At 41.7% G+C, this 18,310-nt stretch overlaps 1 protein-coding gene across 8 annotated transcripts in view; it reads right to left on the reverse strand.

Annotated features, from left to right (window-relative positions):
• Positions 1-13,260, reverse strand: part of upp1 (uridine phosphorylase 1) — a 38,229-nt gene extending 24,969 nt beyond the window's left edge. For 6 of the 8 annotated variants that reach the window (XM_056603049.1, XM_056603051.1, XM_056603052.1 and 3 more), the window contains exons 1-5: positions 12,657-12,720; positions 12,397-12,488; positions 12,090-12,201; positions 11,842-12,000; positions 11,526-11,640 (exon numbers count right to left, since the gene is read on the reverse strand). In XM_056603049.1, coding sequence (XP_056459024.1) covers positions 11,526-11,640; positions 11,842-12,000; positions 12,090-12,201; positions 12,397-12,488; positions 12,657-12,689 — 511 coding nt within the window. In that variant the 5' untranslated portion in view covers positions 12,690-12,720. The other 2 variants (XM_056603057.1, XM_056603056.1) reach the window with 2 other exon arrangements.
• Between the last annotated feature and the right edge of the window lie 5,050 nt (positions 13,261-18,310).

The following is an 18,310-nucleotide window of genomic DNA, read 5'->3' on the forward strand; positions in this document are numbered from 1 at the left end:
TTAATTTATCGTTCAGATCTACTTTATTTTATTATATTTCATGATAATACTTAATATATAGTTTGTTTCCGTCGACCTCCATCGCTCGATTCAACATTACACTTTTTATGACTCCCGGATCAGACTGCAGCAAAAGCCTTGGACTTTCCTATCGCCAACATGCCTCTGTACTCGGATATCTCAGGCACGGAGACTTGAAAATGCACAGACTGCACCAAACTGCGACACACCGTGACTTTATTTGAAACGAGCCTAGCAGCATTAGAAAAATGCAAAGGACTCCTCCAGGATACAGTGCCGATGGGTGAGTTTGCTGAGCTAACTCAGACAAATACGGATTAGCCCGTCACTGAAGTTAACCCTGCCGCTGAAGAACCGGTTCCTGCCACTTCAAGAGTCCACGAACGCGCCTGCCACCCATGCACCCCTGAGCCCTGAGATGCGTTCGGACAAATGGTGCGGACAGAGACCGACCATGAACCCGTTGCCAGAGAGGCGAGCTGTGCATGCGTCGGCCACCCATGCATCCCTGAGACGCGTCCGGACGGACGGTGCAGACAGAGATGGAAAAAGTACCAGTCGCCACGGAGGCGAGCTGGGCATGCGTCTGCCACCAACACCTCAAGCCAACAAGGGCCGATCTCAACAATCATCATCTGACGAGCGGACTGTCAATTCCGTTAAAAGAAAGTCCTGATGGATGCCTACCCGGCAAAGATCATAAAGAAACCCAGGCGAGCTGAGTCTAACCATTAACCCTCGCTACCTTTCAACGAGACCCGTAAGTCCAAGGAGCAAGAGAGAATTGTCCTCCTGTCTGAGGTAAAGAGAAAGAACAATTCGGGAGAAGACAAACCTGCTGCAAACAGTACAAGAGGTAAGTGCATACATCTGTGACGTACATGAGAATTCTTGGCCATTGTTTCTGGTGTTGACTAGGGATGTTAAACGACTCGTTTTCTGTGAGTCGACGTGTAGGAGGCATGAATCGAAAAATCGATCGATTTCTTCTCTTTTTTTCGGCCCGCGGCTGCAGCAGTTGCAGACCTCAAAGGATCTGCGCATTCATTTAAGACAGCGGCCCAGTTGGCCCACCCGTCCTATTTCAAAGGTTGCTATCAGGAGCACACCAATAATGCATTTTTTTTAATGAAGTTAAGTTGATATAAAAATGATGATAAACAAAATATCAAAGAGCAGGATTGTGAACCTGTAAATTCCCAATTGACAAAATGTGTCGGCGTTGTTTTAATTAGGAACGGCAGTTGATGATGCGTGCCTCCTCTTTGCAACGAAATTGTTTAAGTCGGACATAAAACCATTTAATTTAACAGAGGCTACACCCACTAAAACATATTTTCGTTTTTAAATAAATATTTGTAAACGAAAATTCACGTATGACTCAGTCGTCAAAGCTGTCCAGGCATCAGTGGTGATAGCAACTTTGTCAGCTGAGGAAAGGATCTCGCGGAGGGAGGCTGCTGCTTCGCGGTACATTTTCTCCAGCCTCACAGTCATCGTTTGGCGACATGGCACTGTGTAGGTTGGCTCGAGAAATGAAATCAGATTGCGTAACCCAGTCATCTCTACTACGCTCATGGGCAGCATATCTCCGGCTATCATCTTAGCTAGCAACCCGCTGATTCTTTCAGCCCGGCGGCTATCACAGGATCTCACCGTAAAGTTTGCGATGCTGCCTTGCTGGCTGGAAGGCTTGGGATGCCTCCTTGCCAGGTGATTCAACATCACGGTTGTGGACGAATGGTACGCAAAATGAGGCATAATTTACACTGAACTGTTCTGTCATCAATCTTCATGAAACTATCCCACACCGGACTTTTAAGTGAAGATGCCATTGTCATGAAAGGACAAAGGAAGAGATCGCTCTTGGGAGACGTAGCGGTGTAGCAGAACAGAAGTGACCGTTAGAAAAACAACACAGCTACGTCTCCCATTTGAAAAAAAAGAGAAGGATTTATTGTATTTTGATAATTTTTAATTGGTTATTTTGAAAGCAGAAATGGGTTACAATGTTTTGTAAAGGACATTGAAGCAGTTTGTATGTTAAAAAAAAAAAAAAAAGATTAATCGATTTCTATTTTTAGAGTCGTTTAGAGCACGAGTCGAGAATCGACCGTTGAGTCGACACATTCTTCACATCCCTAGTGTTGACACACAAATTGAATCACATCGTCATTATATCAACTGACAATGTATATTGTGATACATATTTTGGCCCTAATGCCCGACCCTACCCTTATGCTTACTGTCTTAATGCAGGATACTGACATCGCAACAAAGAGGGAGATTGCACTCAAATGTCTCATTAACATCGGAGCAGCAGTGGAGGACCTCAAAGATTTCCTGGTAAGGAAAGATTACCGTAGGTGTAAAATACTAGCTATGGCTGTACACTTTATAAGACACATGATGCATTTTATAGTATAACATGACATGCTCTTATCCAGAGTTAGAGTAATGAAGTGAATTAACAAGTCCAATTCAAATATCTCCCACACAGGGAGTAACCAATAAGCAGTCCCAGCAGCGTTTAACCCTCATCCTACCATTGTTTTACACACATGGACCACCGATGGATAGTCCATGTATGTAGAGATCCCAAGAATCAAAAGTAGTGGAAACAACATTCATAGCAAAATGTGACCTTATTTCTGCTCACACCAGAATTATTTATTTAACTTAATTCATCCGAGTAAAAAAATGAGTTGGATGGCTATGGAAGAGGTCAAGATTACTGTCTTCGTTCCACCTATGGCCAATAATGGCCTTTCATGACATCCAAGATATGACGGAGCTTAATTCGCAATTATATCTTTATTCATGTAAAGATGCATTTCCTTGCAACTTAAATCAGAGTTACATATGCTGGTAAATGTGCAAAACTGTAGTGGTAAACCCAGGCTGAATCAATACCAGATTTTTAAATAATTTTTTCTAAATTATTTTCCAGGTGTCGGAGAAGTAAGAAGCTGAAATGGTTCTTCAGCAGGAAACCATGGCAGTCTTTGTCATCAGAGATGCACAAGCCTTACCTCAAGACATTGGCATCATACTTGAGGGACAACAAGTTCAGAGCGAGTTGCCTTCTGTGCAAGTGCTGTTGCCATTCTAATGGGCCTCCTTTATGCTCTCAATCTGGATTATCCCAAAACTTCGAAACTGACATTTGAATATATCTAGAAAGTCCACATGGAGCTGGACCCGAAAGGCATGACCAACAAAGTCAAGAGACTGTATGACCAGCTCTACAATAGAGCTTAGTTCAGATTTACACAAACATCCCAGTTGACCAAGTAAATTATATCACGTTTGAGTGGCTGCCTGTTTTGGAATTATTAAGAACCGAGTTCAGTATTTCAGTAGTAGAAATTGTTCACTATTCTGTCTGTTCTAGCGTGTTACGGGTACTGGACTGGGTGCCTGGACTCTCCTCATGGATAGCCGGCCAGACCCCCCATCACCATTTTAATATGATGTGCATGTATTTACCTGTATGTCAATTGTGGCACCCATTGCACTCCTGACCATCCCTGGAAGAAGGGATCCCCTACTATGCGTTTCTTCTCAAGATTTCTTCTTTGCTGATTTCAAGGGAATTTTTTCTTGCCCGTGTGGGGGCATGGGTAAAGGGGGGTGTCATAAATATTTGGCCTGTTAAGCCCTTTGAGACTGTAAACCTTGTTTTATCTATTGTGGATGAAAAACTTGATCCACTTCAATTTGCTTAACAGTCAGGGAAAGGTGTTGAGGACGCAAAGCTTTTAATACTCAATAACTTGTACAAACATTTAGAAAAGCCGCAAGCCCATGTCAGGCTCTTGTTCAGACTTTTCATCGGCATTCAACACGATGCAGCCGCATCTTTTAATAGAAAGTTTGCCATGTGATTTTAAATTACCTCATCAGATTGTATTATGGATTTTGGACTTCTTGACTGACAGAGTGCAGAGAGTGTCTGTAAATGGCCGTTTCTCAGATTCTCTAATTATGTCCACAGGCTCGCCAGAAGGGTGTGTCCTTTCGCCCTTACTCTTTATTATGTATACTGACGGATGCAGGAGCAGTCAGGAGGGCAGCAGGTATTTGGTCAAATTTTCTGACGATACCGCGTTATTGTCCCTTCTCCAAGGCTCAGAATCAGACCACGGGAATGCTCTCACTGATTTTATTTCTTGGTGTGATGATAACTTCTTGGACTTAAATGTATCTAAAACCAAGGAATTGATCATTGATTTTAGACGGACAGAAATACAGCCAAAGAGTGTATCATACATAAGGAAAGTGTGGAAATAGTTACATCTTATAAATATCTGGGTACTATTTTCGATGATCACCTTAAGTTGATGTAACACTGAGGCTATTGTGAAGCGAGGGCAACAGAGAATTCACCTTCTCCGCAAACTAAATTCCTTTTCTGTAAGTCCTGTCATCCTCTGTCGTTTTTATCAATCTTTTATTGAGAGTCTGAGCTTTTCTTTTATCTGCTGGTTTCACAGCCTCACAGTAAAATACAGAAACAGGCTGAACAGTATTGTCAACATCTGTTCTAAGATCACCAGTAGGGATGGGAATCGAGAACCGGTTCTTGTTCAGAACCGGTTCCGAGTCAACCGATTCCTTGGAATCGTTAGCAAGCCTGCTTAACGATTCCGCTTATCGGTTCCGGTCGCGGCAAATGCGTCGTGACGTCACACACACGCTGCTTTGATTTGGTTCAGAACGCAGCAAACATGTCGCCGCCGAGGAAGAATCGCATTGTGCGTTCACACCAAACGCGACGGGGCGACAAGATCCCATACAAAGTGAACGTAGAGACGCGTATAAGGGCGAGTTTTTCGCGGGAGAAAACCGATTGACAAGTTTTGTAGTCGTGATGACAGCCAATCAGCGTTCAACAGCGTGATAACTGAGTGACATGTGTAACGTAACAGCCAATCCGCGTTCAGCCGTCAAAACTCAGTGCAGTGCAGTCCGGGTGAACCGCGGAATGGAGGAGGAAAGTGATTGTTGCAGTTTGCGACTACCCGGAGCTCTATATATAATAGTATATACTATATATAATTGTATATATAATATCACGGCCAACGCTCTGTCGCCTCCGGATGGCCGTAGCGTGGGGAGCTCTCATAGGGATTGGGCTTCTCGGGGTTGTTTACCGGCATTGCTATGGTTTCCGGTCTTGTTGTGTTCCAACGGTTTATTAGTAGGCCCATCTAATAAATCTCTGTCTAATCAATGCTTCATTTTGTTTATGTCAGTTTAATTTGTTACAAGTTGAATGCAAATGAGCACTGTTAGAATTCAAAAGGCACAAGCTCTTACTTGGCTGTTTTCAGTCTGGTGTTTAGTTGTATGGCACATAATGATGGCATTTGGGCTTAAAAAGCGAAACATATATCTTTTCGTCTAGACCAATTGAATTGAAAATGTACAATTTCCTAATACTAGAAGCACTTCTGATCAGATATTAAAGAGATGTAATGCAAACAAACACATTTATTACTTATTTTCTCACCCAATGAGAATCGATAAGAGAATCGATAAGGAATCGGATCGATAAGCAGAATCGGAATCGGAATCGTGAAATTCTTATCAATTCCCATCCCTAATCACCAGAGTTAAACAAAGGGACTCGAGTTCTTTTTGCAATCGCAAATCATTAAGAAAGCAGCATGTATTTTGGCTTCTTCTGGTCATGTTCTTAAAAGTGAATTCTCTGTGTTGCCATCAGGGCGTCGCTACGCTTTACCTGCTTGCAGAACAAACTGCCATTCCAAGTCGTTCATCCCCTCTGCAATTCGACTACTAAATGCTCCGTAGTTGTGTATGTGTATTTGTTGTTTGATTGTTACTGTGTCTGTATACAAGCTGCTCAAACTAATTGCCCCTAGTGGGATTAATAAAGTTGTATTGTATTGTAATGGTGATTAAGGGCTATACAAATAAAATTGAATTAAAGTATAAGGAAACATGCAAATTGTTTGAAAATTACTGTGGAAACAGATTGAACACTGCACTGCAATGTGTATATATTTTTTTGTAATAATATACTATTTTGTAATAATATCCATATTATGTTGGAATGCCAGCTCTAAAGGTAAGGCCACACTGCACGCGCGTTGGCGTTGAAAATCTGCATTTTTGCATAGGGAACCATTGGTTTAAGCGTAGACGCGTTACACGCATTAAAGCGGCACGTTAGTGGCGTTAGACGCAGCATACGCACGTAATGACGCACGTGAACGCACCAACGCACCAACGCACAAAGTTCAAAAAAAACTTTTGATGTGCCTACGCGTGACGCTTAGCCAACCAGCGTGGAGCTTGACCCGACGTCACTGGCAGAGAGTAGTGACGCTTGCACAGAAGCATATGGCGGGCATCTTTCTTTATTCTGGGTGGAAATAGTAACATAGTTACGCCATTAAAAGCGTTTATGTAAACATTTTTAGCGAGAAATTTGCATTTTACTTTCATAATGTTTGCTCAGTGAATGTGAAGGATGTTTGGTTTGATAGTTATGACGAAGAGGGAACGCTCCATTCACTTGCATGGACAGCGTCTCTGGTTCCTAAGCAACCTCAAAGTCTTGGCGGACTATATCTCTGCTGATCAACACTACGAATGCTGGAAACACACCAGACACACCATGTGAAGTTATTTAACCCGATTATTGTTATTTATATCCGAGATTATTTAATCTAACCCGATCTAAACTCTATCATTCACCCGAACACGGCGGCGTTTGGGTTTCCTACCTCGGACTCCTAAAATCCAGCGCAGCAACAGGCGCGTTAGGCGCGTTGAACCATTTTTGTGACACACAATGATCAAGCGTCAAGCTAGGCGCGTAATGCGCGTTTTTTAACCCGGAAAAACGCGTGCAGTGTGGCCTTAAGTTACAGTTTAAGTTACAAATCTAACCTTGATAAATGGATGTGTGGAAATAATGCCTGATATGACGGAGGCTAATAAATATTGATTGAATGATAATTATTGATGTATTATTGATTATGTCCATATTTTTTAATTTAATATCTTTTTGATTTGATAAAATGAATAATTTACATTATTTTGTTTTTGTGGACATAGAAAATATTGTTTGAGGCAAGCTATATATTTGTCATTGGCTCAAGTTATTCAATATAGATGTGAACCATTACCCTACATTTCTTTAATTGGTTCAATGAAAGACTTTTTACAGTGTGTATTAACTATGCCAAATGCAGAATTGTTCGCCATTAATAACAAGAGTGATGAGGATTTCAAAATGGTTAAGCAACGTCCAACCTGCCTTATTATATCATTTAGGGATTTCACTTTAAATACACCCTATGTAAGTAATGTATAGTATATATTTTTTCCATAGCTGAGAAGCAGCGGCGGTGGCGTAGTGGATTAGTATATATCCCGAACGCCAGCGAACAGGGTTCAAATCTCGCCAGTCTATCATCGTGCATTTTACCCCATAGATGTGGTGCCAGCACGGCCTTGAGAACATGGGTTCAAGTTCGAAAGAAGCACAAAAATATATAATTCCATAACCTTTCATGATTAAGTATTCCATATGCATGAGAATTTGGACTTTTTAAGCTTCACATAAATGCGCGTCACTTGGGAGAAGAACCCCGGACGCAGAAATTGAAGTCTGACGCGCTACCTCCACTCTACCACTCTCTCACGGCGACACAATGCGCAACGGTACGCATTGTCTGCATAAGGTCCAACAAGGACGATCAAATAGCGAATACCCTCTGATCGGAACCTGTATCTCTCATAAAGAATATTCTCAGGAATATTCTCAGACAGAGGCTCCGAAAGAGCCTCTGTCCGAGAGACCCCTGTACGATAAGGGCTCCGAGGTCCACAGGAACACCCAGTAATGTTGACGCCATTGTCAAAGGAGGGCGTCAACATTAATCTGATACTTGGCTGAAAACCTGCTCCCAACCAGGTTTGGTTGAGAGCATAAGGTAGGGCTGGGCGATATGGCCTAAAATAAAAGTCCCTGATTTTTTCACAAAAAATCCGATATCCGATTTAAATCGATATACATAAAAAAGCATTATGGCAGGCCCTGCCATTGTAAACAGTGTAACCTGTAACATAACATAAAATGTAAAATATATGAAATATAGGATAAAATATTTCTGTAAACATAAAATATTACTAATGATAATAGGACTTCTGATAAAGTGCCAACATAACATTCAAACTTTCAACACTGGTCATAAATATACAGTGTTTTGCAAACGGTAATTACCTTAAAAAAGGAAATAGTAACGGGAGAAGAATGAGGAAAAACACACATGCAGCTCTTTCCTTCACTCGTCTGTATTGAATGAGGAAGAGGAGCGCAAACCCCCTACTGGAGCCCAGAGGCATTACCAACAGATCGACAAATTATTAAACCACACATATATTTCAAATGAATTATGTTTACCTCAAAATAGATTATACTATATGAATAAATTGTTGCATACAACTTGTCACACTCGCTGCAATGTTTGTGTATCACTTTGGTAAATGCGCGCTCTGTGCGGGGGGAGGGCTGAGCCCATTCCGAACTACGGGAGCTGAGAGGGAAGCGTTTGCGGATGTTGAAGAAAAAAACGATTTTCATTTGAACAAGTCGACGTGAGCTACACACTCGAATTAATCGATAAAAATCGGTTTATCGCCCAGCCCTAGCATAAGGGTGCACTCACACTAGGCCATCTGGCCGTGACCAGCACGTGGCCGTTTTACCACCTAACCGTGCTCAAATCTGCCAGTGTGAGTGTGGCGAGTCTGGCCAGGCCAACTTGGCCACTTGGGAGAGGTGTGCTGCTACGGTACGGGCCGCCACGGTACAGATGCTAATGAGCCGACACTCGCACACGCACGGCTACGCAACCTGAGCTGGATGACGCATAGTCCATGCGACGACCATGGACATAAAGGCGAAGAGCCTTCTTCCCATTAAACGGTAAACATGGCGTCAAGCGGTTCAACTGTTGGTTCACGTTGGTCCCATAGAGAAGTAGAGTGTCTGTTAGCCATTTGGGCAGACGATGCTATTCAGGCACAGTTGGAGAAGACCCACAAGAATTCCGATGTATTTGGGAGAAACCGCGACCATATGCAAGTCGAGGACACCATCGAACAATGGCCCAGTGTCGGGACAAATATATTATTATGGTCCATGCAGTGGACGCTTGGTGATGACGTGTTACGAGGTGATGACGTATGTAAAAGAGCCTACCGTGGCCAGGCCACAGGTGCGACAGCCAACGGCCAGATGGCCTAATGTGAGTGCACCCTAAGTCAACATGGGGATACAGCAACGCTAAAAGAGATCGACTTTCGTGTCCCAGCTAACCCAGGCTTTGAGCGCAACATACCTCGCTAACCCACTAATCGAGGTTCGTAGTAATACAGGCCACAGCTCTTCAATTACAATGCAGTTCGTCATATTCTTGATTGTTAAAGCAACGTCTAAGTATTATCGCTATCATGTGCTGAAATGTAGATTAACCTTTTCGTGCTTACTGTTTAGCATTATTAATACTACTTTATTAATACAACATATGTAATCATCAAGAAGCTGTGGAGTTTTTAGGGAAACGTTTAACTGATTAGATAGTTGGCTTGCTTGGCTAGCGAGCCCAAGACAATAGTTCAACCGTGCCACAGAGCCACACGCTGCCGCGCCATAGAGCCACACGCAGGCATCACCGAGGGCAGAACAGACTATATTATGAACAAAGTTTCTTTGATACCTTGGAAACATGGTGAGTTTGGCAAGTATGGTAAAATGGCCTCGGTAGAAACGTAGGTGTTCCAGCAGCAAGCATACATACACACAACACAACACATGTATACATACATATCCCACCTAAACAAAACCATGAGCCCACAATACCTAGCCTACGATAGAAAATGTGGAATGGATGGTCCATGTGCATAAGCAGGGTGTGAACTACGGGGGGGCCAGGGGGGGTCTCAGCCCCTCTTAATGAGACATGAGCTCCCCTGAAAACATGATTTGTGAAATTTTGGGGGGGGGTCTCTAAAATATTGCCTAAATGCTGTTTTTTCCCATGCATTTCCTTTTTGATTTGCATAATTATGGATCACGTGTAAAATGTGGCTATTTTAATGTATGATTTGCGCATGAGGGTGATTCATCATCTTCATAAAGATACCGGCCTGCATGCAATTATTGTCCTCACCATTAAAGCGTGGGGGCGCTACGTCTTAAACGTCACTTAAAATCAGACATCGGAGAGCCGCTGGACCCGCGCAATTTCGTATTACATGTTTTGCAGTCCTATCTAAAAGAAAACAGGGAAACCTACTCGCAAATTTCGGATTTTCAAAGAAAACGAAGACGAATGACTGAGGATCAGCAAGAGGAGAGTTCTTCGGCAGATGCTAGCTTGGGGACAACCGACACCACCACCGCTGCACTTGCGGGGACTGCTGCCGGTAAAAGCCCGCCAACAGCCAAAAGCTCAGAGGCCGCTGATGACGGTGACTCCATACATTGCCTGGCCCACGACTACATGTCTCTCAGCTGAAGTTTCAATCAGAGGCCCTGTAGCTCACGGAGTATGTCTTTCATGCAAGCCAGATCCATTATATACTGTATATTAATATTTCTATGAATTATACAGCATTTTTTCCCAATAGCGCCCAGGTCATGTGACCTTATGACTCCAAATCAGTGGTGGATCACATGACTAAACAGGCCGATTAAGACAGACCTCTTTCTATTAGCTTTGAATGGTCCTTATAATAATAAACAAATAAGTCAATATAAATAACGCAACCAGTCAGAATTGCCTTTTAATACTCATTTTAATTTGAAAACCGGAAGCTGGTCTTCTCTGTGTATGGTAAAATGTAGCGGCTGGCTCGACCGCAGTCAGATTTGATGCGTGTGTGGAGGGTTGGATGTGATATGTGCTTACATGTGCTGACATAAGGCAAGTAGGCATACAGGCTTGTAATAATGGATGTGTTTTGAGTAAGCCCCCCCCCCAATATAAGTGAGCCCCCCGAAAGCCGCAGTATAGTTTGCACACTGTGCATAAGTATAAGAAGCTGTTATGGTATGACGGTATAAAAAGTGTGCAAATATATAGGTGTGCAAATAAACGGGTGCAATAAAATAAAAAATACATACATACGTTTGATATATATAAGCAGCTCGAGCTAAAGTTTAAATGAATATTCTTCTGTCCTTACTAAAAAGGGTAGGGGGTATGTCTTAAGAGCAGATGCTGCTCACAGATTTAACTGAATAATTGAATAATTTACACTTTTATCATATCAAACCGCATTAAACCGGTTTCCAAAATCTACAACCTGTGTTCTGACTTTCATTATAATTTCTGACTAAATTTTTGGTTGCAGTCAGATTTGAACGAGGGAACTGCTTCACATGTGCTCTTTGCTCTACGGATTGAGTAATTGCTACGGGTTTGGTAAGACCCCTAGTAATAAAAATAAAGTCTTACCTACTCCACCAGAAGTACCAATCCGTATAATGGTAACATCAGTACAATGGGCATGATGGAGCAGTTTTAATAGCTCGTGCAGCATGATTGAGATGGATGGTATACCCATTCCATGCTGAAAGGCAAAGAGAGCTGTGACATTTAGATTTACTCTATTGATAGATCAAGTATCATCCCAGGCCAGTTATGCTATTGTGTAACTAATGACTTTAATTCCATATTGATGTAGGCTTAATGTGATTGAAATTGCCTATTCACAGTGTATGTGAAATGTAGTTTTTACCGATATAATTGAAGTATTGATATATGTACTTACACTGACGGAGAGGACAGGACCCACTTTGTACATGGCATAACGATCTGTTCCGGCACATATGTTTGGGTACTCTGATTTGGGGTCCTCTAAGCCAAGCTCTCCAGCAATGTATTCAATGAACGACTTCATTCTCCAGGGACTTCCCCCGACACACACAAACTGAAGAACACAAAACACAAGCCAATTATCCAATAGTAGATGATCAAATGTGTCCATTGGCTATGGCAGGCTATACGGTAATTTTTTACTTTGACATCACCAAACAGGGCTGGCAGGTTGTGAGTTGAGGTCCCAAGGTTAAAGTGGTAGAGAACGTCCTCTTTCATCGTCTTCAAGTGGGGATTGTGCACATACACAGGGCTAGGCAGGATTAAAATAGTTATTTTAAAACATAGGCCTATACAATTTGTAACAAATTCACATTTAATACAGTCGAACGTTTTGGTCGATGAGACAAAGTTCTCTTTCACACCTGATTCCCGTAAATAATAAATAATGTATAAGCTAAAATGTGAAGGACTTTACTTTAGTCATGACACTGTGATCAACACTCACCAGCTGCTGGAGCCTTGGTTCTCATGACCTGGGTCCATGGTATCTAGATAGTAATCGGTTGTTTGTAATGACGGAGCCAAAACAAAACGCAACTACGAAGAAAGCAGTGAGTGAATGAGGAACAGGGAACGTAGACAGTTTTAAACGCTAAGGTGGCTCCACATTTCTAGACGTCAGACCACGACTCGTACAACACAAGCTATCAATTAAAGTATTAGAAAGATGGGTTATATTCTAATGAAGCGGCACAAGCGGTGTACCTTGGAATGCCTTATATCTGAGATAGCCTTCATATCAAGTACATATTTCAGCAGAAGACACCGTTTCTACGTGCTTACCTTTCCTTCCTGATTTCAAACCTGCTACTACATAGATGTGCTGACGTCAAACCAACGACACGTGCGTACGTGACTGTCGACCACAGCCGAACGCTTCCGAACCCCGAGCATCCGGTTCTTATGGCAAGCCGAATTGTCATTTATTAACTCAGTTTGACTATCCGGAATTTACATTGCAGATATCTGCAATTCAGTTTCGCCTAGTCAAAACTAACATTTCGGATATCCGCAACTACATTCCTCCTATCCGCAATTGTCATTTCAGATATCCACAAAGACATTCCTCCTAGGCGAAATGACGTCATTTTCGCCATTCATGTCTATGGGGTTTCTCATTGCGGATATCTACAATTCAGTTGCGGATATCCACTTTGTGAATTACGGATATCTGCAACTGAATTGTAGATATCTGTAATTCCAGTTTCAGATATCTACAATTTGATTCTGACTAGTCATAATTCCAGTTCAAGATATCTTTAATTCACCTCAATTCAAGATATCTACATGTCCCTTTTCAGATATCTTCAATTAAGTTTTGACTAGGCGAAATGAAGTTGTAGATATCTCTAACTGGAGTTACGACTAGTCAAAATGACGATGTAGATATCTCTAACTGGAGTTACGACTAGTCAAAATGACGTAGTAGATATCTATTATCAAGTTATAGATATCTTGAAAGGAATTTTGATTAGAGATATCTACAATTGTAGATATCTTTAACTTTCATTCTGCCTAGGCGAAACTGAATTATAGATATCTTGAATTCGAGTTTTGACTAGCTCCTAGTCAAAACTACGTCACAGATATCTCTAACTGTCGTTTCGACTAGTCACAACTACGTAACAGATATCTTGAATGAAGTTGTTGATATCTACAATGTAAATTCCGGATAGTCAAACTTAGTTAAAGGTTGGGTATGGAATTTGCTTTTTTGGCCATTTTTGCAAAATTACTTGAAATCCTTATCATAACCCGCTTACAGCCACTGAGTTAGAAGTACTGACATGAAAATTAAACAAGTCAATCATCTGGGGAACGGGCAGGGCTCGAAAAACTCCAGCCAATCATTTGGATTGCCACCTCGTTGCATTGGACAGTAAGTACGTCAATCAAACGGTCGTACTGCACTCCCCCTCCCCCGCGCCCCGCGCGCGACCCCTTCGTGCAGTACTCGTGACCCAGAGCTCGTGACCCAGAGCAAGCTCCTGTTTGTTGTTATCCTGCGGTAGCTACTGGAACTAGTTAATCCACATTTGGACCTAGCAGTAGAAGACAATTTCCATGGCAGACAAGACGCCACCATCCCCACCACCACCACCACCACCAGCAAAGAGAAGGAAAACTATTTTTCAGAGAGTAATTGATAATAAAAACGCTGAAAGAGAAAAACTGAAATCAAGAATAATCCTAGGCGCTGCTTTCGAACGTTGGCGGCCACTGAAGGACAAGGGTCTAAAAACCGATGCTTGTGTGGCGGTTGACCTAGTTTCAAAGTTTATACCGTTTATATTCCAGTGTTTCCCCTAGAATTTTTTTTAGATTTGAAGAACAAAGAACTTCATTTAATTTTAAAATAACAATATTCAAAACACAGTGAATTAAACACTTGCTATATTAATGACAATAATAATAATGCCAGTAAAGGCCACGGCACTTTCAAGGCAAAATATGTACAGTATGATTCAAAATTAATATCAAGCAATAATCAAGCAACATTGTGAACATTTTTAAATAACAGAGAAAATACAGGCCACATATAAACTTAACTAAAATTCGCCAAACTTCGACTTCGATGTCTCTATCTCTCACACACGCAGGGGCGGATCTAGAAAAATATTCATGGGGTGGCAAGAGGGGGGCAGGAGATTTTGAGGGGGGGCACCCTGTGGCAGAAGTATATACAGTATGCCGATCAATCAATCAATCAATATTTACTTGGAAAGCCCCCACATTTAGATATTTTGACTCGATAACATTATACTTAATTTATTGTGGGATGAGTAAAGCCTTACATTTAAACATAAAAGGTTTCAGACTAAATGTAATAAATTATTGCTGAATAATTACAAAATCAACCTGCCTTACAACAAACACCTGCACTATTACACCAGCAGGGGGCATGGGGCTAAAAATATATGCAAAGAGAGCTGCAATATGTACTTTAGTTAACAATGACTCATTGGTATTTGTCCATGAGATATTCCTATCAGATGTCAATCATAAGTCCAACTTGAGTGCAAATATCACTTTATTCACCGATTCCAATAATTTACATACAATATAGATATACAACCATTAATATAAATATTGTGTGGCATTTTCCCATGTTTGGTGACAAACAGTACCTGTTAAATACATCAGTACAATCAGTGGAACTGGAAAACAACAGAAAGAAAGTGCCACAGTTCAAAAGTAGGTTCTACATGAAGTTTTAATATTTTTAATATTAATATCTTATGGCTGAATGATGCCATAAGAATCTGAAAATGTTCATCATTATGACAGCATGAAAAATAAGGCTTTGTCATCATTTATTAGGCTCAGTGGTTAGCAGAACATGACGTTGGCATGCCTACAGGAGCTGAATGCGGCGATTACCATGTTGTTCAGCAAAACGCCTCACAAACTTTGGGGGCAATATTTCCTGGCTGTGTCACGTTAAAATTGTACCGGGAGCGAAAATTGTACCGGGTACATAATCAGTTGTCCGTTGCCAGGCAACGGACAACAGATTACGTAAGGGGTTGTCCGTTGCCAGGCAGGTTTCAATCGCGCTCATGTTGCCGAAGACGAAATAATATAATACAGATAACGGATCGCTAGATAACACTTGTTTTTACTTTATATTTGTATTGCATTTAATTATTTAATCGAATTTAGCTAGTAAACTGAGTGTTTAATGTGTATCATAGTCTAGCTAGCTCGTGTTAATTTAATTTCAAGAATAGATTATAGGTAATAGATAGATAGATAATAGATAGATATGGGTAGATAGGTGAGCAGGCATTTACTAACTGGTAAATGTTTTTTATTATTATTATTCACGTTATCCCCATAACATGTAGCTATTACTGTGTAGGGAAATAGATAAGTACAATGCAATACAATACAAATATGAAGTTAGGAACGCTAATAAATGTAATTTGTAAAATAAGTGTTATCTGTCTTGTCGCGCTCAATGAACGAGTTCGCGAATGTTCAAGAACCTTCCCACGTCGTTCGACACGATCGCCCGTTGCCAGGCAACGGGCGACGCGATCGTCTGTTGCCCGGCTGGTTTGGAATGGATTACTATGGATGACGTAGGCCGGTACAATTTTCGCCCCCGGTACAATTTTAACGTGACAGCTGCATTCACTTGCAGTCGGACATTTGAAACTCGCTTTCATAAATGTCTTGTAAAAGCAAAAAAAATAATAATAATTAATTTGGCGCTGCCAACTGGGGTGGCAGCTGGGGTGGCAAGGCTTTTTTTAGGGTGGCAGTTGCCACCCAATGCCACACCAGTAGATCCGCCCCTGCACACACGTCCTCTGCCCCACTGTGTTCGCTCTCGCTGTCATCGCTCCCCAGCTGCTCCGCTTCCACGGCTCTGTCACGTTAAATTGTACCGGGGCGAAATTGTACCGGGGGCGAGAATTGTACCGGCCTACGTCATCAGTTGTTTACATCTTGACAACCTGCCTGGCAACAACGACGCGATCGTCTGTTTGCCGGGGCCAGGTTGCAAAAAACCATTTGGCTCATGTTTCCAAAAGACGAAATAACATAATACAGATAAACGGATCGCTAGATAACACTTTTTTTTACTTTATATTGTATTGTATTTAATTGTTTAATCGAATAGCAACAGACGACGCGATTCGTCTGGTTGCCGGGAACGGGCGATCGCGGCAAATGACGTAGGACGCGAATGTTCAAGAACCTTCCTACGGTACAATTTTAACGTGACAGCTCCTCCCAAACTGTTGGCATCTTTGAGACGTTGTTTTGGTGCTCGCCATCTTCTTACGTTACACTCTGTGACCCCGAACTTCTTGGCAGCTTGGCAGTTGTAACTTGACACTGCCTTATTGACGACCATTATTTTAAAATTGGCATTGTCACGTTAAAATTGTACCGGGGGCGAAAATTGTACCGGCCTACGTCATCATTGTTGTTTACATCTTGAAAACCTGCCTGGCAACAAACGGACGCAATCGTCTGTTGCCGGGCCAGGTTGCAAAATTACATTCGGCTCATGTTTTCCAAAAGACCAAAATACATAATACAGATAACGGATCGCTAGATCACACTTCTTTGACTGTATATTTGTATTGTATTGAATTGTTTAATCGAATAGTCAAACAGACCGACGCGATCGTCTGTTGCCGGGAAACGGGCGATCGCCGTGCAATGACGTAGGAAGGTTCTTGTACCATTCGCATCCTACGTCATTTGACGCGATCGCCCGTTTCCCGGCAACAGACGATCGCGTCGTCTGTTGCTATTCGATTAAACCATCAACATCCGCTGTTGTTGATTGACCTGACCCACTTTTGAGCCACTTGTCTCTAAATGGTCAGCTTGTCTTTAAACACCGTTAACGGTCTGGTTGTTAAGGACGCTGGACTACTTCTTCCCGGAACCAATTTCTGGCGCCACCTGCGGCCGCGAATGTGTATTGACATTTAAAGGGAGAGGCGAAGAAGAGAAGCTGCGCTCTGAATACTAGACGACGACCCGACTTTTTCGGACCTATTTCGCGGGGGAAAAAGGAGAGGGGTCTGGCTGCAGACATCCTATGGAGCCAGTTTCCTGCCATAATTCAAACCTGAAAAAAAAAGTTTCAAAGGCTTGTAAGTCTGGGTTTGAAAACTCAATACCTTGTAAAAAAGGTTTTGCAACACTGAAAAAATGTATTATAACCTGAAAGAAATTCAAACAAAAATTCAAACATCTGTAAACATTAGGGGTGTGACGATACACTCAGCTCACGAGACGAGACGAAACACGATATTGGGTTCACGAGAACGAGACGAGACGAGATTTTAAGAAAACTACAATCAAAAATATATGACTGGACCAACAGACTTTTATTTAACCAAGTTGCGCATGCATTTTGAAATGTTTTATTATAACTGTACATGCATGAAATTGAAACTAAAACTAAAATTTATAAAAGTTAAATTAAAATAAATTAAATTAAATAATTCTCTTTTTTTCAAGTGCAAACAATATTATGTGCAAAACCAAATCAAAGTACCCAAAATGTACTTTGATTAAATGTATTTGTTTTCGCGGTTATTCAGCCTCTTCTTCTCCTCCGGAAAAACACGACTGCATTGCACTGTGGTATACGGGAGTAACATGTAGGCTACATCGTATGTACACTCAAATTTTGGGTATTTTAAGTGCACTATATAGTGCATGAAATTAACCACTGAGAATTCGAACACCACTACAAAATGGCGAGCACCCTATATAGTACACTATATCCGTGATAGGGAACGATTTCGAACACAGCTTATGGCTGCTTTCGATGCTTCCCCTGCTTCCCCTCCTTCTCCTCCTCTTCTTTTCCTTCTCCTTCTTTA

The sequence above is a fragment of the Gadus chalcogrammus genome, chromosome 11, assembly GCF_026213295.1.
Source record: "Gadus chalcogrammus isolate NIFS_2021 chromosome 11, NIFS_Gcha_1.0, whole genome shotgun sequence".
Classification (NCBI taxonomy): domain Eukaryota; kingdom Metazoa; phylum Chordata; class Actinopteri; order Gadiformes; family Gadidae; genus Gadus; species Gadus chalcogrammus.